At 45.7% G+C, this 26,213-nt stretch overlaps 2 protein-coding genes across 3 annotated transcripts in view; one reads left to right on the plus strand and one right to left on the minus strand.

The window, feature by feature from the left end:
• The first annotated feature begins 1,377 nt into the window (after positions 1-1,377).
• The window catches only part of smad7 (SMAD family member 7), a 38,662-nt gene continuing 13,826 nt past the window's right edge, over positions 1,378-26,213 (plus strand). Inside the window, exons 1-3 of one of the 2 annotated variants that reach the window (XM_085975091.1) lie at positions 1,378-2,589; positions 3,845-3,898; positions 11,065-11,136. In XM_085975091.1, the coding sequence (XP_085831217.1) occupies positions 1,944-2,589; positions 3,845-3,898; positions 11,065-11,136 (772 nt within the window). In that variant the 5' untranslated portion in view covers positions 1,378-1,943. Of the gene's footprint in view, positions 2,590-3,844; positions 3,899-11,061; positions 11,137-26,213 lie in introns of both variants that reach the window. The other variant, XM_085975088.1, reaches the window with a different exon arrangement.
• On the minus strand, positions 13,834-16,024 carry LOC147123599 (uncharacterized; the record flags this gene model as incomplete). The annotated part of the gene is made up of 1 exon (XM_086004616.1): positions 13,834-16,024. A coding segment is annotated over one exon (744 nt), but the record flags the coding sequence as incomplete, so codon positions are not given.

The following is a 26,213-nucleotide window of genomic DNA, read 5'->3' on the forward strand; positions in this document are numbered from 1 at the left end:
ACCTCTTCCACCTAGAGGGACAAGGGCAGCAGGCACATGGGAACACCACCACCTCCAAGTTCCCCTCCAAGTCACACATCATCCTGACTTGGAGGTATATTGCTATTCCTTCATTGTTGCTGGGTCAAAATCCTGGAACTCCCTCCCTAACAGCACTGTGGGAGTACCTTCACCACACGGACAGCAGCGGTTCAAGGCGGCGGCTCACCAGCACCTTCTCAAGGGCAACAGATGGGCAATAAATGCTGGCCTTGCCAGCGACGCCCACATCCCATGAATTAATTTTTTTTAAATGAGTTATCCACTCTTACCTATCCGATTGCTGTCAGAGCATTTTCAGCAATTGCTTCTCATCCTGCCCTCGAAGGAGAGTCCTCCAAAGATCACTCCTTGGCCCCCCTCCTGTTCCTCATCTATATGCTGAACAATGACAACATCATCCGCAGGGGTCAGCTTCCCAAATACGCTGATGACACCCAGCTCTATCTCTCCACCACCTCTCAAGCCCTCCACTGCTCCTGTGTTGTCAGAATGCTTGACTGGCATCCAGTCTTGAACGAGCAGTAATTTCCATCAGCTAAACTTTGGGAGAACTGAAGCCATCCTCTTCAGCCCATTGGGACATTTTCCTACATTAATGGCGCAACATAAATGCAAGTTGTTGTTGGCTTATACATGAAGAATGGCCACTTGATTAAAATATTTTGGACCATATCCCAACAAGGTGTCAACTGGCAGATGTGAAGCATATTTTAAAGCCTTAACAGCACTATAAAGGTGCAATTTGTTATCGTTGATCTATCTAGCTATCTCTCACACGGAAATCAATAGTTTCAAACGTTTAAGACAACCTTCAAAATTCGATCCACACCTGACCCACCTCTCTCTATCTCTACGTGTAGCGTAGCGGCGTGCAATAACCACCTAAAGTCAGTCTACTTTTACATCTCGGCGCCGTTACCTGTTTCCGTACAGTACGCTGGAATCCAGTGAAGGCAAAAAATGTCAGAAATTTTTATACAAGAGTCTGGAGCAAGTTTCAGTTCCCAAATTTCCCGACTGATTTTTCCTTTTGCTTCCCTCCCCCACCCCCACCTCTCAAAAAAAATTACAGTGTGTATTAATTGCGTATGTTATTAATAGTGGTTTAATGTTCACAGTAGTTTGTTGTAATGGTGTATGTGTGTTGGAAGGGGGAACGGTTGATAAGTAAAAGGGTCTGTTAGTAATGTGATCGCTTGTTTGCGTAACAATCACTTTAAACCGGGGGCCGCGACAAAGTGTCTAGACGCACACGTGATCGACCGCGCCAATGCGCAGCCAAAACCAAGGGCTTGTAAATTTCAAGCCTTGTGTCAGTTTCAGCCAGGAGTCCGGAGCACTCAGGAAATCCACAAGCAGAGAGAAGAGCTGGAAAACGGCGACAACTTTCTTGATCTTTTTTCATTATAAATCGTGTATTTTTTTTTTACAAAGAGAGAGATTAAGTTAGTGAAAGGAGAGTGGCAAAGAGAGACAGGCAAGCAGACGCACGTACAAGTCAAGCCAAAGAGAAAGAAAGAGAGGAGACTGGAACAGATTAGAGAACACTGCATGTATATCTGTAGCCGCGGAAAGGAAGAAGGGACAACGAAGGAAGAAAGCGATCTCCACAATCATTAGAACAGCCTTGCCCGCCGGATCAAGGGTTTGGATTAATCTACCCTAAAGCCAAGGAAGGAACAAGAAGCGAACGCTTGGGTTACATTTTAATGGATACATATTCTTGGCTACATTTTTCCTACTTTATATCGGTGGGTTACAATGCATGATTGTATCTTTGGGGAGCCGCTCTGACCCATCCCCCTAGTTATATATATTTAATTGCAGTATTGTTTAAATCAATTTTTCCGGATCTTTTATTTTTTTTTACCCCCCTTTTCTTTTTAATAAGGGGGTGGCGTATGCTACAGATTTGTGCGGCTGTTACTGTGTTGTTGCCATCGAGAACAGGCTGGATTCATGTTTTGCGGATATGTTTTTGCTGTACCTGGCTGGATTTTAGCAGATTTCTCTCTGGCGGATCTTCGTCTCGCATGTTCAGGACGAAACGATCGGGTCTGGTCCGGCGACTTTGGCGAAGCCGTACGTTGGGAGAGGCAGACGGACAGACGGATAACGAGGGCGATGCAAACCGAGGAGGCGGAGGCGGCGGCGGCGGCACCAGCAGCAGCACCAGCAGCAGTGGCGGCGGCGGTGGATGCTGCGGGGGCAAAGGGTCGAAATCCACCGCCTCGGACCCTGAATTGAAAACCCTCACCCACTCGCTGCTGAAAAAGCTGAAAGAGAAACAGCTGGAATTGTTGTTGCAAGCGGTGGAGAGTAAAGGGGGAGCCCGCACCGGCTGCCTCCTCTTGCCCAAGATGATCGAGCCCAAACTCAGCAAACAAACTTACTCCTTACCGGTACTGATCTGCAAAGTCTTCCGCTGGCCCGACCTGAAGAACTCTTCGGAGCTGAAAAGACTCTATTGCTGTGAATCGTACGGAACGAATAACCCGGATTCCGTCTGTTGTAACCCGCACCACCTCAGCAGACTCTGTGAGCTGGGTAAGATGCGTTTGGTTCATTCTCAATTATTTAATGATTTTTAATTAAAAAAAAAATCAGGTACGTTAAATGTATTTTTTGGAAGATCTAGTTGTTTTATGACCTCTTCTCCCTCCTGAGTGTTGCGATCACCTGGGCTATCCACTCTGCAACAGGGGATACATTGACTTTTTTTTGACGTTACATTAATGGTGACTTTTTAAAGATCGAGACCTTAACTTTATAGTTCTTTTACAAACTCTAACCCGCTGTCATTCTTTTTAAGAGCAGAATTTGCTCTTACGTACAATTTATTTATTGAGTTCTTTTATATCTGTAAGCTTATAGTGTAATTTCATGAAGAAAAAAAATCGCTATTTAAAAAAAAAACGTATTTTGTTGCTGTTCACGTACAAATAATCCAGTTTGATCCCGGATTAGTATTAATTCCGGGCGATCCGGTTTCAAACAGAGAATTTTATCCCACACTAGTTCAGTAGGAGAGTTAACCAAAAATGGGTCGCCTTTGGGCTGATTTAAAACCAAACATTACCGGGCAACGTTCTGCCTATTCCTTTTTAAAAGATGTAACTATGTCGCGATTTCAAAGCATTTCTTAATAACAAACGTCTATAAAGTTGGAGCTTTTTTCATTCCAGATTGCGATCTGAATTGAAACTGTTGTAAATGTTGCAAATATGCTGGGATTAGATAGAGGACGAGGGGGGAGAGGGGGGGGGGCAACTGCAGATTTTTATTTTCATTTGTTTGTCTAAAATGTATCAAAAGTTAATGTTTAAATTCACATTCCTTTTGAGAAGGAAGGAGGAATGTTATTTTAAAATAGCCTATAAAGCCTGTCAAATGTATCAATCAAGTAGATAAAAGTTTTTTTTTACAAAAAAAAGTTGTCTAGAAGACTTGTCGCCGCGGTAAATGGGTGATTTTCCAGTTAGATGAGATGGCGCGGTCAGATCCTCAGCCCGTCTGATTCCGTGGTAATTTCCACAGCAGAAGTGGTTTACGTGAGCCAAGGAGGGGCGATTAGACACACAAGTTGCATATCAGTGAGACTGGCGCCAGGCTGACTCTTTTGTTTATGTGACTGTTAACTATCAAGGCGATCGCCGCCTTTGCTGTTCTGCCTCCAGCCCCCAGAGCTAAGACAAACAGTTTACGAAAGAATGCCGGCTCTCCTGCCAGTGTTATCATAAGTTTCTATCTCTTTTCTCATGGCTTTGCCTTTTTTCCCTCTTTTTTATTTTTATGTTTCCAGAGTCACCCCCGCCTCCCTATTCCAGATTTCCAATGGACTCACTCAAACAACCTGGTAAGTCTTGTGTTCGCGTTATTTATGATTGGAATGCAATTTTTTGCTGTGTATTTTTAATAAAAACGATTTCCCCATAACCCTCTCAACCACTTAAAAATAACATTTAACTATATATATGTGTATATGTAGGAGAAGGTTGTAACGATTTTTATAAAAAGTTCTAAAAGTTAAAATATTTGATTTATTGCATTTTGAAGGCATTTCCAATGTGTCAAGTCCTGAGAACACTGGGGAGGGGGAGGGGGTGAATGTTAATAGAAGTTTCCACCAGGGAGGAGAATGATTCAGAATTGATTTGGGGCACAGCTCGAAAACTGGTCCTCCAGGGGATTGTCGGCAGAATCAGATCTGTTGGGGAAACTTGGGCCATTCAAACTGGCTGTTTCTGAGTTACTGTAGAGTTGAACCGGTAGAAACCCATTTACATTCATACTGCAAAAGAAAATAATAAATGCACTTATACAGCTCAATACAAGACATACCATACATGGTTTTCACACATATTTGTATATATAAACATATGGAAATTTTGACCTGTGAAGTTTTATTAGAGACTTAGTGGAGCCAGTGAGAAAGTTCTGACCATCTCCTATTCACACGAAAAATAATCAGACACGGTGTGTCTCATTTTGAGATGGGGGTTGCCAGTTTTCTCCCCTGTCCTGAGGACATGGATCTCTTCTTGGGTTTGGTCCCATAGGTATACTGCAGGACCTCATCCACATGATAATTTTTTTGTGAGGTTAGACATTGATTATTAGCAGGCCATTTGACAGTGTTGTTTGAGGGGGGGCGCTATCACAGACCAACCTGGTCTTGTTCTCATCCACCCAATTCCCTTACTTTCCAGCAGAAGTCATTGAGATAGTGTTCAAAAGTGGGATCCTTGGCTGATTTTCCCCTCCCTTAGCCCAGGATTGCTGAGGCCAATTGCACTGTCTCACTACTGACGTAAGCTAACTCAATACAGAATGGGGATCAAGACTTAAAACCTCCTTCTGTATGGGTCAGGACCACACACTGGGCAGTGCATTTAATTCTTGGCAGTTCCAAAAAAAACACGCTGCAGTTAAAAGCAGTTGTGCTCGCAAGGGACTTGTGTTCTGCCACTGGTGTGCTGCTGAGGTGGGCTAGCTAGTGTGTGTTCCAGCGGGGAGTCACCTGTGGCTAAAAATGGGATAATCTGATGTGAGTTAATCTTCAGCACCAACATTTATAAATATGCTGAGGCCCAGACGCTACAGCAAAATGACCATGGTGTGTGACCTTCGGATGAGACGTTAACCCACAGCACTATTTCAAAGAAGAGCAGGGGCGTTCTCCCGGGTGTCCCGGCCAATATTATCCCACAACCAACATCACTGAAACAGATTATCGGGTCGTTATCTCATTGCTGTTTGAGGGAGCTTGCCTAGTGAACTTTTACAGATACAAATCAAATGCATTTACCTCAAAGGGAACATTCTTTACTCCCTTATGATCTCCCAGTGTTGGGCACTATTCTCGGGGTGCAACCTGTCGATGCCACTCTTGAGTCACTCTTTAGGAGGCATACAAGAATAACTCTTGGGGGTAGGACTCACCCGTCGTATTTGCCTGTCTCTCAGGACTAGACAGACTAGATGCAGGGAAGGATGTTCCCGATGGTCGGGGAGTCCAGAACCAGGGGTCACAGTCTAAGGATAAGGGGTAATCCATTTAAGACAGAGATGAGGAGGAATTTCTTCACCCAGAGAGTGGTGAACCTGTGGAATTCTCTACCACAGAAGGCAGTAGAGGCCAATTCATTAAATATATTCAAGAAGGAGTTGGATATATTTCTTAAGGCTAAAGGGATCAAGGGATATGGAGAGAAGGCAGGAACAGGGTACTGAATTTGGATGATCAGCCATGATCTCATTGAATGGCGGAGCAGGCTCGAGGGGCCAAATGGCCCACTCCTGCTCCTATCTTCTATGTTTCTATGTTTCTCCACGTGTGTGTGGAATTGGACTCTTCTCCCCACCCCACCCCAACCTCTTCATTACCATGATGTGAAAACCATAACCATCCAGCCTATAGGTTGCCATGTTGAGAGGAACACTGCACTGTCAGTAAAATTCCTCTACACTAGTAGCTGGCATCAGAGGTCTGATTTATCGTGGTGCAGTGACGTTTTTACATGAGTTCTGCTGTCAAACAGCACTGAGTAGAGCACAGCAACGCCTGCTGATTGTCATGAGTCTGACATGGAAATTATGTGGTTGTCTGAAGTAAGCCTCCTGATGGCAGACAGTAGTCTTCATTAAAGGGAAGAGGCAGGAAAGCTGGCAATACTTTTGCTTTGGGTGAGGGTGAGCTGAGACGTGTATCTGTGGAAATAGGTCAATAATTATTTTACACACAAAAATTCTTTTTAAGCTGTCAGCTGTGGTTCAGTGGTAGCACTCTCACCTCTGAGTCAGAAGGTAGTGGGTTCAAGTCCCAGAGACTTGAGCACAAAATCCAGACTGACACTCCAGTGCAGTACTGAGGGAGTGCTGCACTATCAGACGTGCCGTCTTTCAGTGAGACATTAACCCATGGCACTATTTTGAAGAAGAGCAGGGGCGTTCTCCCTGGTGTCCTGGCCGATATTATTCCACAACCAACATCACTGAAACAGATTATTTGGTCACTGCTGCTTGTGGGAGCTTGCTGTGTGCAAATTGGCTGCCCTGTTTCCTACATTACGACAGTGATTGCACTTCAAAAAGTACTTCATTGGCTGTAAAGCAATTTGGGACATCCTGAGGTTGTGAAGTGCGCTATATGAATTTATATATCGCCTTTTAAAATGTAATTACTTTTCCAATTAAATGCAGTTGTGCAGCCACAGGTCCATAGACTTTACACCCATCTTCTGATGGCTCTGATCTGGTGTACAATTCCATAGGAGCTGACCACTCGCTTGTATCTTGCCCAACCAACCTATCTTTCCTATCCAATTTTCTCCCCCTCTCATCTGAAGGTAGCGACTTGTGCGGTTCAATTGGCACCCTCCTTCTCTGTAGGGAAGAGCCTGGCTTCTTGTGACAGCATGGCCCAAGATAAGCCACTGTGTGGACAACCATGGTCATGAGTCAGAAAATCATGCCAGCTACAAATCGGACACACTGACCTCCCATGTCCAAGTTCCTCGCATGTGCTCCTGTCGCATTCAGCTCTGTAACTTGTAATATTTACCCGTTCATTTTGATTTTCTTAAGCGAGATGAAGATCTGCAAGTACATTGAGGGATTGTTTACAGACTGCGCGCCATCCATATATATGCCTGCAGTAATTCACCCTGCGACTTGTTGAGAAGTAACAGTTCAGCTGGACTGTAAACGGCAGACATGTTTTGAGGAGGGGAAAAAAAATAACAAAATATCCCAGAAATTGAATACTTGTTTTTATTAGTGATCCAGTAAAGTATTCTCATCCTCCTCTCCTGTTGAGGTACAGCTCCACAGGCACTTGTAGGACTTTGATAACTCACTCACTTCACTAGACAGTGAGTGTTGGTGGGCTATTCAATTGTAGGGGGCATTGCAGCTGAGTCTAATACAAGCCTCACACCCAATATCCATGCACAGCATTTCCAGCAGGGATATGGAGCAGGAATCTTGCCTGACCTTTTTAACTCTCCCTAAACCCAAGTCGGAGGGACCAATCCTTAGCATCGCTATCAATGCCCAGCAACGAGACTTAAGCTCCTGATTTTCTGAATTGCATGTCGCCGGTACGGTGCGTCGCCCACCGGCAGCACATAACAGGACACTGCGGGTGTATTTCCCGTGACTCCCCCCCGCCATAAGGATGGAAAATTGCAGTAGGCGTGCCCACAACTTGCCAACACGAGCTGCCAATGGGCACGCCCCTGTGCTGGCAGCATGCATTATTTTTGTTAGGTAAGGGCATGCAAGGTTACGGGTCCAAGGCGGGTAGATGGAGTTAAGATACTGATCAGCCATGATCTAATTGAATAGGCTCGAGGGGCTAAATGGCCTACTCCTTTTCCTATTCATAAACTTGGCCCTTTTAGTCTCTTCAATTGAACTGGTATTTTATAGACTATAACTTAGGTATGTAGATGTTTCTTGAGTTGGGAGAGGGCTGGCAGGGGCATTCTTACCGGTACAGCTGTGGTGCCCTGATGTGCATGAATCAAAGGAATATCCTAAAATCAAGCCTGTGTGTTTTCTGATTCCTGAGTGCTATACCGATACCCTCCACAAGTACAGTTCCCGTGAAGTTTTTGCTTACAGCTAGTCAAGATTTCTACCTAGAGGGAAAACCCACTGTGAAATTTGGCAGTTGGTAACAAAATATAAATATATTAACAAATTAAAAGTTTTACTGGTCAGCCAAATGTGTTGGGCTACACCCATCGCAGATTCTGTTCTGGGGCATTGTGTGGGGCTGGGGGGCTACCCTAGACAGCGGCTTGAGCAGAGAAGAGGCTTAACTAAACAGTTTGGGCCCTCGAGTAAATTAGACGCACAGCGACTTCTGCACCTGATGTGTCCCATTAGTTGAGTGGAACAACTTCCTGCAAAGTGTTGACATAAAGGTTAACGTTATGTATGTAAACAGAAAGCCACAATCTGAAGCTGCATTTATGGAAGGGAAAGCCCAGTCACTTTCGAGGAAGTAATGCCAATTTTGGCATTTGGAAGCTGCAGAAAGGCTTTCCTTCTGGTTTGGAGTGAAAACAAACAAGAATTTATATCGATTTCTATGTAGCTTCTTGTTAACAATAATAGTTTTTTTTTTAAGATGTAATGCTATTAAGATAGAATTTCACCACTTGGTCCCCTTTGGGCTAAAATCAGGGATTTAATTATTCAAAAAAAGACACTGGCAACATAGGTGTTTCTTTTTATTAAACAGACACTTCACTTCTGCCTGGCAGTCCTACAAGACAATATGGCTAAGCAGGAATCCCAAGGAGAGCCACATTGTAGTACACAATTAGGCACTTCTAGACATTTATTTTTTTATGTCTTGAAGAAAAAATTTATTTTTGAAAAATTGTAAATGCTGGAAAGGTAAAATATAGGCACTGCCCAGTGTGGAACTGAGTCGAACAAAGCAGAAAGCTCCAACACTCAATCTTTGCTGTTAGCACAAGCAGGGTGATGTTAAAGGGTGCTCCAACTGATGTCATTGCCCCTGGGTCAGGGAGGGAGTCCTGCTACTGTCTGGTGATCCCTGCTGGGAAGTGCATGTGTGCAACCTATTGGGTGAGAACAGGACCAGGCATCAGCTACAATTTCCACCCCTCCCACACCAAAAAAAATACCATGGCAACACTGAACTGTCTGAGCTCACATAATTGGGCGACATACCAGAGGGTCTCTGCTACCTGTGAAACTACCCCAGCTTGAGACCGTGCCTTGGTGGTGGGGGGGGGGGGGGGGAGCGAGAGAAACAAAACCAACATTTCAGAAATCAACAGTGTTATAATGAAATGGTGCGGCAGATAATACATCTCTCTGCACCGTCTCTGCTTCCGATACAAACGTACAAAAATGGCGAGACAGGAAAATTCCAGCTGGTCTATTGAGCCCGTCCCAGACAGTCGTGTTGCAGTTGAGCATTTTGCTCCCCCCCTCAACCTTCAGCAGCCATGTAAGCTCCTGGGAGAGGCACAAAACAGATTTTTTTAAAAAACCTGAGGCCAATTCAAGGAAGAAAAAGGCTCTTGAGAAATTCGATGAACACTGACAGTGGGAGTTTTTTGGGCCTAAGCTGCCCCAGGAGCAGAGCTTGCCTGAATACTTCAGGTAATGATTTTTTTTTTAAAAAACAGGCCCTTCTTCAAAGTTTACTCTGACATAAGAGTACAAGTAATGGCCCCATGTTGGTTATGAGATACCCCTGGCTGTTAACCATCAGGGGCTGGCTTTCTTTGAAAAGTTTCTTGTGATATGAGCTGGGTCGATTTTGGAGCCAGTGCAGCAGGAGGCTGATGTGGGTTAAAGGTAGTTTTTGTGCAGATCTGTCGACGAGCTTTCAGCTGAAGCCTGAATAAGTTTACCGCACCATTTGAATGTTATACTCTTGAAGCAACAAACATCCCTTCATAACGAAAGAGGGAAAGGAGAGATGTTTGGAGACACCCTGTAATTGTGCCCAGTCTTATCAGAGGTTGGTCTTCTCAAAAGCCACACAGCTCTGGGTTTTAGTGCGTCGCCTAGTATTTGAGGTATTTCAGTGCGGCTGGCTGGGAAATGGAGATAGCTTGGAGAGGAGCCAAAGAAAATGGGCCCACATCACTCCCTCACTGTCCAGCTCTTAATGTGGAACTGTGGCATGAAAACAAGGCTGAAGCTTTTTAGGAGATGGCTTTCATCAGCTCAGTCAAAAATGGGCTACAGGAAAGGGGAAATGAAAGTTAACCCTTTGAGGGCTGGATGGATTTCTGTCATTTACGCTACATTTTCATCAGTAACTGGCACTGTAGCCCTGACTGTGCGCTGTGTTTCCCCAAGGCTGTGTGTCCCTCCCACTGATGCAACCTCCCCAGTACAGCTTTCCTACCTGTGTGCGCCTGCTGCATCTCTCTCTGTAGATTGGAGCATCTTGCGGAACAGGCTTGGGTAATTGTCAGGATAAGCTTTGAGGGAAATGAAGGAGGGAGCACCCTTTTCAACGGGTTGACCCTCCCAGCCTTTTTGAAGAGGCACAGTCCCTTTCTCTGACTGCCTAACCTGGTGAGCTCCTGAAGTAGGCTATGAGTCAGAAGGATGGGGCAATAGTCAGACACCTCCAGAGAAGGTCAGAGATTATATGTGTCACCCTGGGCAACACTCTCGCATCTCCTAGCAGCCAGTTTGAAAGTGGAACTGGGAGTAATTGGGTTGTGAAAGAGATGATGGGAATTCAATATTTGAAGAGAGAAGTGTGATAAGTTGTGGGTATTTTTTTTCTCCCCAACTCCTCACGATAGTGACTTGCTGGGATACAGTTCCATAGACACCGGTGGCCCTCTGGTATCTTATTGAAGTAACTTCTTTATACAGTGAGTCTAGTCAGTGGGCTTTTTAACTACAGAGGGCATGTAATTAGAGGTGACTTCCAGATTGAATGATTCAAACGATGCCAGAAAAAAAGTTATTCATTATTTTAATGTGTGTTTTTCCTTTTGCTTACAGCAGATTCACCAGACTCTGTGCCTCCCTCTACTGAAACTGGGGGAACTCATTATATGGCCCCTGGGGGGCTTTCAGGTAAGAGACACTATGTAGCATTCTCAGCCAGTTAATGATACTGTGATCCCCCTTGAGTGTTAAAAACGGGATGTTCACAGTTTAAAAAAAGAATCATTATTTAGCAAAGGTTTATGTGTGTGGGGGAAGGCGATCACTAGGTGGATCTTTTGTCTTCACTGCCTGTGCTGTAATCTGGCGGAGCAGATTGCCTGCTTGGTCTTCATTCCAGTGAAATCAATGGGATGAAAATCAGACGGGTTCTTTAATGGATGGCCGATCAGCTCCGCCAGATCACTGCCCAGGCAGTGAAGACCAAAACTTCCCCCACTACTCACATTGAGAAGAAAGGACAGGGACGGTGATGTCTTGAACTTCATGGATCAGTACCAGAATATGGCTTGGTATTCTGGGTGTGTAGCATACTGTGGTATTCGAGATGTACAATTGTTATATAGTATTCCACGTGCATACTATATTGTGCATTATATTGTGGTATTCAAAGTGTCCAGTGTAGTTTGGTATTCTAAGTATACATCATATTGCAATATTCTCAGTGTACACCATACTGTGGTTTTTCTAGGTGTACAATGTGATGTAGTATTCTAGATAGGTATACAGGAAACTTTCGATTTACCGGCACCTAAATAACCGGAAATCTCGGTTAACCGGCAAAATTCAGGAGTAGGTTAAGGTAACTTTTATTACTTGCCTTCCTCCATTTGTTGCTGTGCAAGGGTGTGGCTGCAGCTGTTGCTAAGCTACAGAGACGCTTGCAAGTTGTAGCCATTGTTCTGAAGCTGTTGCTAAAGCAACAGGGTTTGTTGCTTTATACGGAGCTCTCAGCTCTCGTATCTTTTACTATAGCGTTCGGTTATCTGGAATTTTTGATGAACCGGCACCACGTCGGTCCCGTCCGTGCCGGATAAAAAAAAGTTTCCTGTACTTTATATTCTAGGTATTACTTTATAGTGTGGTAGTCGAGATAAATAATATTGGGGTATAATGTTCTATTGCTGCCTCTAATAGTGTTACAGAAAGCTCTGCTTTGCATATGTTATATTGTCCGTATGTGTTCTGAAGGGATTCACAGTTTGCTAGCCCGGTATGGTGACAGGGTGTGGGGTTTGCATGCTCTTGATGCTACTTGGTGCTCTTCATCCCAGTGCTGTGGCGTTCTGCGATATTGGATGGGATAAAAACAGGAAGTCAATGGCTTGAACAGACAAAATGGCGGACTCCCTAAACCAACCCGCACTGCCGAAATAGGGCAATTTTTGATGTTTTTCATTTTACGACTCGGTTGTTTTTTTTTTGAGCTGCAACTACACAGTTATTGAAGCGGCTGATTTTAAATTGCAAGCCAAGGAGGATTGCAAACTTGTGGTGAGGTTTGTTCTCTGTGCAGAAGTTTCCCTGCCCCGCCCAGGTGTGGGCAGCTGCAGTTGTGTGTGGGCTCCCAAGAGGTGAAACTGGGTCGAAGGGTTCCCACTCTGCAGGCTTTGACTGGTAGAAGAGCATTTCATGATGGTTGTTTGTGAAACTTGGAGCTGGCTTTACATCAGATGTATGTAGTAAAATACGTCAATGAGACTAAATCCCTTGGATTTTAAAGGGGCATTGCTGTCCTTGGTAAAACGCCTTCCTTATTTCCACATTCCAATGTTCTTAATCCATCATGTGGTGAATTATGATGCGGGGGGGGGGGGAGGGGGTTGGAGGGAACCAGCCCGTCATCCTATTTTTCCATAGCACATTGTGTTAATGCATTAACATACTTGGCCAGTTGTGTGTCTCGTTTGCAAGTCTTAGTCGGGTCGCACACAAGTGTGTTTGGAGCCAGCTAATTGCTGGGGAGCAAGTCTGTGGGAAATTTTAAAAGACCGCGATACCGAGTGAACTATTTGACAATAGGAAACGAACAAGGACGCAAATGCAGAATCTCCTCCTGAGCCAGCGGTTCTCTGAGCTCAAGCTCGCTCTCTCAAAAATAAAATGTACGAGTTGATATTTCAGTGACTAACATTCTGGTCAGGATCCAACAAGTTAATTTTAGACTGTGGTGCTACATTGTAGGAAGTTGTTGGAACTCAAAGCAACAATCAAGCCCCACTTACCACTGTTAACCGGCACAGTGCAGTCCTGATACAGGGGAGCTGCCTCAATTCTGTCGGTTGGGAGTTCGCTTCAACTTAACGGCGGGCATGTGCTTTTTTTTGTGCTCTGTTCATTTGAACTGTGGAAAATGCTTTGCGGTATATGAGTTGTGTCTGGAGTGCTGATTTTGAGCTGTATATCATTAAGGTGAAGCACTGATAATTACAGGTCTGTTACTGGCAGTGGGAGCAATTTGAACTGATTACTTAAGAGTATCGCAGAAAGAATGGACGATGTAGCTTTCAAGTGTGTTCATTCAAGTCGTTCATTCAAGTCTTTTATATGGCATGTCGGCACCAGTAGTCACAGAAGCCTAGCGGCGACACTGAGTTAGAGTGATGAGTGGGACATGTGTTGTATGGCTGTTTCAGCGAGGGGAATCTGTCTCAACGAGGGCTTTGAAATTGAGTTAGTAATAGCAAAGGGATTCTCTGTACATGCCAGGAGTCAGAATGGACACTTTATTAACATTTTACGTGAGATCAGACACTCTGTGGCTTATGACTTTAGTCAGGAACAAATTCAGTCCTGATATTTAAAAAAAAATGCAACACGCCTCGTTAATCTGGTCTTAATCCTTAATATCTGTAAACTGGGGCTGAGTAAACCGGCATAATTAGTTGTAACCTCAGTTAAAAACAGCCTTGTTTTCTGACTCTTGGGAGAGAAAATGGCAAAGTGTGTGAGAGGGTGGAGTTTGGACTGTTGGGTCTACTTTTATCATTAACTTGGCAAAGTTGGGGGAAGCTTGATAAAATGATGAGCCTTGTGCAGCAACGTGTCCCATTGTAATGCGACCCACCCTGCACACTTAGAGCCATTGACTAATAATTGGTAGTACAAGGCGGAATTGCATTTGCCTGCATGGCCAGGCTTTTGCTGTTTTAGTGAGTGAAGAAGGACTCCAGGCAAGTGGCCTCTGACTTAATTGCTATAGACAAAAATGATTTCCTATTGCATGTCTCCCCTCTCCCAACAATTATTGATAAATTGCTCATATGTACAAAATCTCTAGAGACGATGGGCTGGATTTTCCTCTGAGACTGGGTGGGATAGTGGTGGAAAGTGGGGGAAAATCAGGCGGTAATGCCCACTGCCAGATTCCAGCCTAACCTCTAGACCCCCCCAACCATATGATCACCATCAGCCCTTTCCTTACCTGCTGCATATGGACGCCAGTGGGAGGCGTGGGCTCAGCAAGCCTCCGTATTTTCCTGCTTGCCACCGCTTGATTCCATAGATTCTGTAAAAGGGTGGCTGTCGTCCCTGGGTAGCGACGGAAAGCCTCCATAAGTTGCAGGATGGAGGCAGAAGGAACCTTTTTTAGGCCATGGCTGAGTCCGAGGCTTAAAACCCTTTCCGTTCCTCCTCTTTGGGGCTCTTCTGTCCCATTTAAATCTCTGGCCTCCTCGTCAGGTGTTAATAGCGGTGGCCTCGGCAGGTATGGATTTACCAACTAATCATAGTCAGGGAGTGGGCGACCCTCCCATTGACTCAGCTGGGGAACTGTCCTGAAAGCTCTGACTCCTCGACGGGGACGCAGCCCCAGGGATCCCAGTTGTCCATTCTTCATGGGTGAGCCCAGGCAATCAGTATTGGCAGGCTGGATCGTCAGTAAGAAGAGGGACATGGCTGAATTTCACCCCTCTCCCTAGCCCAGAGACACTGAGGCCACTTGCAGCGCCCCTACCATCAACTCAGCACAGACAGGAGGGCTGGAGGAGGGAGAAGAATGCTTTTGCAAATAGGGGAAGGAAGGAGTAAATATGTAACTTAAAAAGAAAACGTTGGACTTTCCAGTAACCGAGCGCCTCTGTCAAGTCATGTCAGGTGGCTTGGAAATCAGCAGTGAGTCGTGGAAGGGGTTATCACTGCTTTATTATAGAATCCATCTTTCTGACCTGAAGGCCTATTCAGTGGATGTGAGACTTCTATAAGAAAGAATCTGGGACGCTGAGTCTCTTTCTCTCTCTCTCTCTCGTGTTTTGTTTATCTTTTGGCTTAATACCTAGAGAGAAGGAGTTAAGAGAAGGAGTTGGCTATAGTTTGATCGCAGGGTTGGAGTTAAGAGAAGGAGTTGGCTATAGTTTGATCGCAGGGTTGGAGTTAAGAGAAGGAGTTGGCTATAGTTTGATCGCAGGGTTGGAGTTAAGAGAAGGAGTTGGCTATAGTTTGATCGCAGGGTTGGAGTTAAGAGAAGGAGTTGGCTATAGTTTGATCGCAGGGTTGGAGTTAAGAGAAGGAGTTGGCTATAGTTTGATCGCAGGGTTGGAGTTAAGAGAAGGAGTTGGCTATAGTTTGATCGCAGGGTTGGAGTTAAGAGAAGGAGTTGGCTATAGTTTGATCGCAGGGTTGGAGTTAAGAGAAGGAGTTGGCTACTGTTTGATCGCAGGGTTGGAGTTAAGAGAAGGAGTTGGTTATAGTTTGATCGCAGGGTTGGAGTTAAGAGAAGGAGTTGGCTATAGTTTGATCGCAGGGTTGGAGTTAAGAGAAGGAGTTGGCTATAGTTTGATCGCAGGGTTGGAGTTAAGAGAAGGAGTTGGCTATAGTTTGATCGCAGGGTTGGAGTTAAGAGAAGGAGTTGGTTATAGTTTGATCGCAGGGTTGGAGTTAAGTGAAGGAGTTGGCTATAGTTTGATCGCAGGGTTGGAGTTAAGAGAAGGAGTTGGTTATAGTTTGACCGCAGGGTTTTAACAAGAGCTCTACTGCACCAGAAAAACAATCGCTTTTTCTTAAAAACATCCAGATGAGTTTATTTCAAGAAATGGAGAAAGATCTAAAGCTGGAGTTGAAATATGTACTTTTCTCCTGGATCTGAGGGATGTGAGAAAGAGGGGGGGGGGCGGAGTTTCTCAAGATCCCCGATGGAATTGCCAAAGAAAGTACGAGCTTTTAAAAAGGGGCTTTTCGAAAGGTTTCTGTGATAAGATCTCGCCCATCAGACCCACTGGTGGGGAAGAGAGGGGCTGAGGGGGTTGCGGGGGGAGGGGTGCAGGAATGGTATTTGAGAGTAAAATGCTGCAGGGAAGGAGCTGATGCTGACCAGGATAGTGTATGCTGACCAGGATAGTGTAGAAACAAACAGCAAAGAGTCGGCAATTCACGATGGCTGTCCCACTAGGATCGGCAGGCGATGGCTGTCCCACTGGGATCGGCAGGCGGCTGTCCCACTGGGATCGGCAGGCGATGGCTGTCCCACTGGGATCGGCAGGCGATGGCTGTCCCACTGGGATCGGCAGGCGACGGCGGTCCCACTGGGATCGACAGGCGATGGCTGTCCCACTGGGATCGGCAGGCGATGGCTGTCCCACTGGGATCGGCAGGCGATGGCTGTCCCACTGGGATCGGCAGGCGATGGCTGTCCCACTGGGATCGGCAGGCGATGGCTGTCCCACTGGGATCGGCAGGCGATGGCTGTCCCACTGGGATCGGCAGGCGATGGCTGTCCCACTGGGATTGGCAGGCGATGGCTGTCCCACTGGGATCGGCAGGCGATTGAACTGGTTTGGGTGTCGACTGGAATTGATCTAAAAAAAGTAGAGGAATATTAATGTAAAAGCTTTTTAATCCTCTTACTCCCCCCCCCCCACCGCCCCCCTTCAGTGTCTGAAATACCCAGGGCCTCTATAAGTTTGCACGCATCCACCCAGACTTGATTTTTTTTAAATCAATGTCTTGTCTGTGAATATTTAAGGCAGCTCAGCTTTTCAAGGGTCTTTCTGGCTCTGTTCCTTCTGCATTTGCTAACTGTCGAGCTTGCTGTTTGTGGAGTACTAGACTTGCTGGATCTGTTTCTCTTTGAAAGCGCCAGCAGCGACCACAGAGTGGTGTGGATTGTGCTTGGCTTTTTTTTGCTTCTGATTGCTAGATTTTTTTTTGATCGCCGAAAACCACAAAGGAAGACTTTGTTTTTAAAAATAAAAATGTTTTAAAATCGACTTTACAGTGTGTTGTCGCTGGAGTGAACTCTGTTGAAAAGCACGTTTACTGTGTTTTTGCACAGAGAAGCAGGGTGATGGTGTCAGATCTATTGCTACCTGCTTCACTCCCATCCTCCCTCCACCACCGGCCCCCCCGCCCCCGCCCCACCTTGCTCCCTGAAGGTGCTGAGAAAGGGATGGTTTAATGGTTGCCGCCTGCCTTCCTGTACCTTGCCCCAGTGGTTGCTCTTCCGGTGCAACCGTAGGCTGTAAGCGTTGGCAGGAGACTCTACCCTGGAAGTGATCTGCTCCTGTCCTCGCCCAATGACCACACGCACGTACATTTTCCAGCAGAAGTCAGTGGACAGCAATCAGAAGTGCGACGATCCCTGTCCCAATTCCCCCCCCCCCCCCCGCCCCCACTTCATTCCTAGTCCAGAATGACAAGGCCAATTGTAGCGTCCTGACTCACTCTGAGATAAGTTAACTCAGGACAGACCAAGAATGAAACCTGGGACTTACCTGCACCACATCACCCAGTGCATTTTCCCACTGAGTTATCTGTATTTATTTATTCCCCCCGCCAGCCCCACCCTTCTCTTTTTTAGTTTCTTTCTGTGTCTCTCCTTTCTCTTTCCCTTCCAAATTTCTCTCATCGGTTTCTGTCTCTATCTGCCTGTCTCCTTCCCTGTCACTTGAATATGGCAGCACGGTGGCATAGTGGTTAGCACTGTTGCCTCACAGCGCCAGGGACCCGGGTTTGAATCCGGCCTCGGGTGACTGTCTGTGTGGAGTTTGCACATTCTCCCCGTGTTTGCATGGGTTTCCGCCGGGTGCTCCGGTTTTCTCCCACAGTCCAAAGATGTGCGGGTTAGGTTGATTGGCTATGATAAATTGACCCTTAGTGTTAGGGGGATTAAATACGTGGGGTTACGGGGATAGGGTGGGATATGTGTTGGTGTAGGGGTTACGGGGATCGGGTGGGATATGTGTCGGTGCAGGCTCGATGGGCCGAAATGGCCTCTATCTGCACTGTGGGGTTTCTGTGAATATGTTTTGTGTCTCTTTTTTTTATTCTGTTATTTACATTAGAGATCAAATTCAAGTGACAAGTCCTTTGGTCAAGCCTGAATTTGATATCCCCTGTGCTTACACTCACCTCTGCCCCACCCAGGACATGCCCAAATCAGTATTAAATGACAGTGCAGTGCGAGTGTGGGGGGGACAGTGTGCGCTGAGGGAGGAACAAGAGATTCCAATCAGATGCTTCATCCTGGTCTGATACAAAACGCCCATCTGTCTTTGGAAGCTACTAACACCCTTTAGAGGGAGCAAAGGCATTTGCTCAGCTTTTAAAAAAAAATCTACACTTTGTAACCCATTTGAATTATCTTCTGCCTGAAATGTACGAGTTGCATTGGTACAGATTTAATTTGCTGGCTATTTCATTGTTTTTCTTTATCTGTTTCCTGCTCTGTCTCTCCTTTGTCTTAGCCTCTGTGTTTCTGTGCATATTCATGTCTCTGTTCCAGTCTTTGTGGCTCACTCTGTCCCTGTTTATCTGTCTTGCGCTTCCCCCCAGTCTGGATCTCGGTGTGTCTGCATTTCTCTTTAGGGTACATCCAGTGTGGCTAGGCATGAGCCTGGCAGGAGCGATGCTCGAAGTGAGCACGGATGGGAGAGCTGGAAGTGGAGCTCTTTGCACCTGATTTGTGTTGCTCCCAGATTTTGGGTCATTAAAACGAATGACGTGCAGTGAGCTCCATTCTGGATTCTCCGATCACTGGGCCCGTAGCCTCGCTCAATCTACCCTTTGGTGTCTGCCAAGTCTTTGTCTTTTCTCAGTTTCGCTATTTCTGTATTCATTTTACTCTCTCCGGCTTTCTTTCTCTCTTCTGTCCATCTGTGTATTTACTTTTATCTGGTTCTTGTATTGTCTCTCCCTCTTCTCTGTCGCATACGCTCTAATGCCCAAATCTGGCTGTCTCCATACCTCTGTTATTCTTTTTCTGAATCTATTTGTCTGTCTGTCTCTCTTTCTGTCATTACCTCTGTATCACCATCCCTCTGTACCTTTCTCTGTCTCTTTGTCATTTCCTGTCCTTAACTCTGTCCCTCTTTCCATATTTCTACATTTTTCAGACTCCCCGCTTTCTATTACCTATGTCACTCTTTATCCCTCCCTTTCTTTCTCTCTGTCATTACCTCTCTGTCTGTCTGTCTCTCTCTATTTATCCCTGTCTCTTCCTGGCAAATGCAGAGCGAGTCGGCTAGAGTAATGAATGAGGCTCAGTTCAGGGCAGGAGGAAGGTCTGGAGGCTGGAGCTAGGGACTGACTTGAGTTCCTCTGACAACTACAGGAAAAAAACTGAACGCTTGAGTTTAATCCCTGGGGCCTCGACAAAGAAGTGGCTCCTCCTGGAAGCACAGAGATGACCTTTAATTCACTGGTTGTGCCCTTTCATGTCGTGTATGAAACTTTTGAGGGGGGAAGAGAGTCTGAGCATGGGCTCAGCAGTGAAGATACATGGTACCTTTGCGGCACTATTTTAACCCTCTTTAAGCCAAAATCATCACCGTCAAAAAATACAGTCACAGCACCTTTAGTTTGCTTTTCCTTATTTTCACAATATTTTCATATCTTAAAGCGATTTCTGTAAAATTCTAGTGTATCAATACATTTCTGGGATGCCCGTTGTTAGGTTTAACTGATCTAAGCGGTAGGATAGACATGCGATGTGTAGCTCCGCTCTCATTGTGTGTGGACAGGTTGAAAGGGGAGATGTGATGGGTGAATCGTACATAAGCAGGTAACTGGAAGGTTGCCTGACAAACACTTCAATCTGGTTAGTTCCGCGGAGGGGGCGGGCGATGGGGGGGTGAATCAAGGGTTTAACTCTCGTAATCATTATGAACCTTGGCAACAGTTAATTTGTCCTGTACTTGTGGAGTGGCGAGAATAGTCTCTCAAATGCCTGTGTGCTCTTACATTAGGGTCGTTGTGTTAGACATTTTGAGTTCAGCCCCTTTGCTAAGGCTTCCGTTTTTAAATATATGCAGACTAGGCTGTCTCCTCCTCCCCCTTTATAGACTGATGACTCTGGGACACTGAAGGGCACGAATGCACTGGAGGAATGCTTAAAAATATAATTTTAAGTATCCTCTGCAAGATATAGACATTGAAAAACAGTAGTTTTAAATATTTTAAAAATGGTGCCGCTGTGAATTTAGTCTTTTTCGACCATCGAAACCACTGATTTTTTTTTATTGGTTCTTTATTGAATGTAAAAGAAAGCAGTCTGAAGGAAGTTACTGAAGGGTTAACTCAGCCATGAAAAGCCTTTATTGCTCTCTAGGCCGTCTGCCAGACTGGGAGCCTTGCAACTAGCCTCTCACACATCACGTGACTAGAACAAAATGTAGCCGGCCAGTGAAGTGCGGAGACTAGGATTTGGCACCGTCTGCCTGTAGCTGTTGGCCTTCGACAACCCCCCGTCCCCGTCCCAGTTCCAGTTCCAGTTCCTTCTTGCGCTTTGCCTTCCTGGCTTCAGGCCCCTTCTTTTGCAGGCAGGGTGGGCTTTTTCTTTTCTTCTTTTTGTAGGATCTGCAGCAGGATGTGGGAAAGAGGGCAGGGGTCTGACATTTGAAGAGGCCCCATAAAGGCTCATGTTTCAAATTTTTATTTAAAAAAAAAATTGTAACACTCTTCACACACTTTTTTTTCCTGTGAATTACCCTGGCCTAGATATCTTTTCTTTAAAAGGAAATAAGACCCATCTCTTCCTCCTGTTTGCTGGCTATGACTTGCTGTTCACACTTGGGGTCGGGTTATGATCGCTTGGTCCCACCCAGTTTTGGTGGGCCAAGTCCCAATGCTTTTTTCTACAGCTCCTTTTCTTTCCCTCCCGACGCCCCTCCAAGAACCACAGAACGCTGCTTTAACTAGTGGCTAGATACCAAAACTTGCCCAAATGAGGCTGAAATCCAAAACTGCAGCCTGCTGGTTGGGAGACTCCTCAATTCAAACCTTCACATACCTCCATCCCCACCAAGATGAAGTTCATAAAAATTGAAATATTTTGCAACAACTGGATTTCAGTGAAAGTAAAAGGGAAATGCATTCTACAGAATTGCCACATAACAATTTTGTGAAGATCCAATTTTCTGTCCTCCTTACTTGACCTTTTTGACCTTTTTTTTGAGAGGATTTACTTTCATGGATGCCAAAAATCCTCTGGTATCTCATACAAGTGGTCATTGTACATCTGTGAGCCTAGACAGTGAATGTAAGGGGACTGTTGAGCTGTGTAGGAGGACATCACAAGCGAGCCAGACCCTGTCTTCACCCCAATACCTATGCACACTTCCAGCAGTGGTTACCCCAGCAGCGATTAGGAATGGGGATCCTAGCTGATTTTCCACCCCCCTAGCCCAAGACTACTAAAGCCAATCATGGCACCACAAACCGCTGCCCCAGATGAAATCAGTTAACTCAGCACAGAGGCCGGATATTTCTAAATGTTCTAAAGGCCAATACCTATACACTTACCGATGGCTCTCAGTTACTGATTCTTGCCCCGTTTTTAGTTAGTCCCCAGTGACATCATGAATGGGCAGGGCTGCTTACTGGCTGAATTCATGATCGCTGGAGAAGAATTCATGATACCACGCGGTGCGGGAACTTTGCTTAAATTGGGCCAGAATTTCCTCGGAGCTGCGCCCGCCTCGACTTCCAGCGGTGTTACGGCAGCAGAGCAGGAGTGGCTCGGAGGAAACACCGGGGCTAATGTCTGCTTCTAGACTGTGCCGTGTAAAGCAGGGACGAGTGAAAGACACCAGAAACATTCATTAGACTGTACTTCCCCTTTAAACAGTCACTGCAGTCACAGTTTGCTCTTATTGTTTGTTCTGGACATTGCTGCCAACTTGTCTGGAACTTGCCAAAGAAATGTAGTAATCTCACAAAACAATTTTTTTTTTATTAACTCAGGTCCTGGGAGGGCATGTGTGCCCTTCTGGCTTCCTTGACCCCAGGCCATTTGCCAAGCGGCAGAAAGGTCAAGAGAGGCATTAGATAAACAGGGACGTATTTCAGCATTGTGCTGAACTAGCAGCCAACAAAAGTCCAGTCTCTATAGCAGTTGATAGGATGACCCCCTTGGCTTTTTGCCTTTGGTTGAGGCCATGGTCACATGCAGAAGTTGACCTCTTGATTCAGGACTATTTGTGGCGGAGGGGGGGTTGGGGGGGGGGGAGAAGAGGGCGCCAGAGGGTTCTTATCAGCTGCACGTCACAGTTGCCTTCCACCGAGAGGACATGGAATGCCTGCTGGTGCCGTCTTGTACTGACCTTTGCGCTCCACTGTGAAAAAGAATACTGTAACACTGCGCTGACACTGGCTCAGCTCTGGAGTCGGGATTGAATGACCCACAGGCACTGGCTTGGCTGCCTGCCCGCTGTCATAGAGATGTTTCCTCGTGTGTGTGTGTGTGTATGTGTATTTTTTTTCTTCTGAGAGTCATCTAGCTCTCAGGTTATCCCTAGTTCATGCTTTTTCATGGCAGATGGTTTAACCAGAGAAGCAGCTCTGTGCTTCCCAGTTAAAATGAGAAAAATGGAATGCATATGAATCATTGCTACAATCAACCCCTCTTAAACATTGGTCATTTATAAGCTGTTTGCGCTCTCTGAAGACCTAGTAGGTAATGGTTGTAGCACAGACCAGAAGGTCCCAGGTGTGTGTGGAGTTATTTGACTCAGCAGTCATGTTGGCAGTAGGGTGATACAGTTGATCTCAGTGCTAGGGATTTGAGCTTGGGAATGGAGGAATTAGCAACATTAAGTGAGAACAGGATTGGCTCACCTGAAATGCTGTCTTCAATCACTGCCAAAAATCACTGTTTGGGCTCATACATAAAGAGAGACCACTTAGGTGAGGAACTGTACCCCATAGGAATGAGCCATTCCAGCGAGAAGAGGGAAACAACACATGTCCTCATTCTATCAGTTGTTGTCACCAAGTGTTCAGTAGATGATGGGTATGTAACATTTTCATTATTTCCACCTGAATAAAACAAGCAGCAAATAATTAGATTTGTGTTTTAAAACCTGGGTTGTTTCTAAACAAAATATTTTGAACGTTGGATGAAGTGCTTTTGGTTACAAGTCTGTTTACTGCCATTGGGAGCAGTTTAAAGTGATGAATGTTGAGTATCACACAAGAAGTATGTTGCATAATATTAAAGCGTATTGACTTAAGTTTGAATTTTCCTGTAGTATATTGGTGCCAATATGCTCAATAAGCTTAGTTTCAACCCTATCAGTTATCACTTCTTATCAACTCCAGACCTTTACCTGTAGCATTCTGTTGGAGGAGGCGTTGTCATAGTAGCAGGTGTTGTCAGAAGGCTCTTCTTTGTCCAAACATGATGACAATCTTTTCGATCGCTACTTAGCAATTTTTTTAAGCATAGGCTTTAATAACAATGTAATATAAAAATATAAACTATGCAGTTAAAAAAAATGGAATATTCCCTGAATCTGTCTGTATGTTGCTGGTTTGTCTTGTATATATTGCTGGCTTGAATATGATTTATTTTTATTTTTCTACCCTCTTCTCTCTTTGTTAGGATGTGCTTCCTCAGCTAGCTAGCCCTCTAGTCCTTCTCCTATGTGACTGTTCCCCATGTGTATGCCTAGACTGTGAACATTGGCAGGCAATTTGACTGTGTAGGGCATCACAGCCAAACCCAACATCCACATATACCCTTTCCAGCAGAGGTCACTCGACACTATTTGACGCATGCAAATTTCTTAAGAATTTATCTTAAAAATTAAAATCAAAGCCAGGCACATTTCTGCCTATTGCACATTCCTTTTCCTAGGCTGTATGCAGGAAATCAGATTGCATCACAAGAAAAGACGTCTGACATTTGATCACGTCTGTCAGACAGGTCCCAAAGTACTTCACTGTCAAGGAGTGACTTTGATTTGCAGTCCCCATTTGTACACGAATGTAGCAGCCATTTTGCGTACAGCAAGGTTATACAAACAGCAGTGAGATGAATTGGTTAATATGTTTTAATGGTATTGGTTAAGCGAGAAATGTTGGTCAGGGCACGGGGAGAACTGCCCGCTCTTCTTCAAATAGTGCGATAGGAGCATCAAAGGAAGAAATCTGAGCTACTATACTAAAAAAAATACAAACTTGCTACGGCAGTGCAGAGCAAGAGGATAAAACCTATGCACACAGATCTGGGACTGACTAGAGACATTTTCAAGGCAGAATGGAAGAGAGGAAGACAGACAATGAAAGTACTGTGTTGTATTTATTTAATTTTTTCTTCTCCTCCCGATGGTAGGATGGTAACGTTTCTCTTCAATTTGAATACGGCCTTGATCATTACCCAGAGGGATGTGGTCGTCTGCTTCTTGTTTATGGATATTTCATTCCTTTCCCAGTTTCCTTCCCTGCTGTGAAGCCAAGGAAGCTCTTGGCTGAAGAGCTGGTTTTGATTTGCACTTGGGTTTGGTCCCAGTCCTCTGGGCCTTGTGCACTGGGCTCCACCCAGTCTCATCAGCACGAACTAGGAAAAAAATTACACCTTCGATTAGACCCCCCCTTCCCTCCTCCACCCCCCAAATAAATTATTATTCTGCTAAAGTGTGTTTTGCTGAATTGACCCCTAATCCTAACGTTTTATTACCGAGAGGCCTAAGTGAAAGGCGAAGGCCTACGAGTCCAGGGCACCACTACTGTCGAAAAGAATAGAAGAGTTACATCAGGAATTTGTGGTTTGGTGAGGCCTAGCTTGGGTTTTAAAAGCCTGTAGATTGTGTCAGGGAGGAAGATGTGAGGGAGCGAGGCAGTTCTTCAGTTTTGAAATCCTGGGAATATGATAAAGTGCGCACTTCAACGTCTCAGTCACTTTTTTTTTTGGTCATTTAGAACAGCTAGTTTTGTAAATGTTGCAGTGTCCCACCATTAGCCTTCATGAAGGGGAACAGCAGATAGATAGTCATGATGTGAAATTGTATAACACACTACTCACTGTAACTGATATAAGACACTCTATGTCGCTCTTAACAAAGAACAAGACAATACCAGTTTTTCTCCGTAATTAATGTTTTTAAAAAAATCACAAGTTTCAAAGCTGTGTGTTCCTGTGACTCATTCGTGGCTTATCAATTACGGAGAACGAATGGGCATTCTCCCATTTTTCATTGAGAGGAATTTCTCACCCACACAAATCATAACAAACCTCCACTCACTATAGCACACTCTCAATTCACTGTGGCTCCCATCAGTACAGAAGCTGTATAAAACACCCACTTTGGTTCCTTTGAAAGAGCTTAGTCCACTTTGCAACATCTAGGCCTAGAAATTCACTATGGCCCCGCCAGCTGGCTAGCGCCCAAAAGTTAGCGCCTGAGCCATTTGCGACCGTCAGATACTCACTTTTTGCGCCCCAAGTCGGAACCGGGCGCTATTCCAGGGTGTGCCCGCCCCCGCTTGGGGCGCTGAAACTGAATTTCAGCGCTCTAGGCGCTGCTGCGCCACCCGCTGCGGAGCGGCAGGCTGCGGTACTGCAGGCCTCCTCCTTCTCTTAAGGTGGAGGTGCCTGCAACGGGGAGATCGCCGCTGGATAGTGCCGGCAAATGAGTCCGGCACCACGGAGAAGTGCCGGGCTCGCGGAAAGCAGCCGGCAATGCCGCGGGCGGGGGGGGGGGGCGGTGGAGGAGGCTGGGGAAGGAGGTGCGGGCAGGCGGCCGCCGAAAAAGCGGCCGGCCGCACCTCCACCTTAAAGCGCCCCACTAAGGCTACAGTACGGCCCCGTTTTCTGGTCGCTGTTTGCGGCCGCTGCGGAAGAGGCGGCCGCAACTAAATATGGGGATCGGGCCGGTATCGGGGCGGAACCGGGGCACTGCGCACACCGATGACGTCATTGGTGCCGGCGCAGCGCTAACGGCTACCGCCGCCATTACCGCTGCGCTGAATATCAGCGCAAACTCCTGTATTGG

Source organism: Somniosus microcephalus, chromosome 2 (genome assembly GCF_052327205.1).
Source record: "Somniosus microcephalus isolate GS21.2 chromosome 2, FLI_Smic_1.0, whole genome shotgun sequence".
Lineage (NCBI taxonomy): Eukaryota > Metazoa > Chordata > Chondrichthyes > Squaliformes > Somniosidae > Somniosus > Somniosus microcephalus.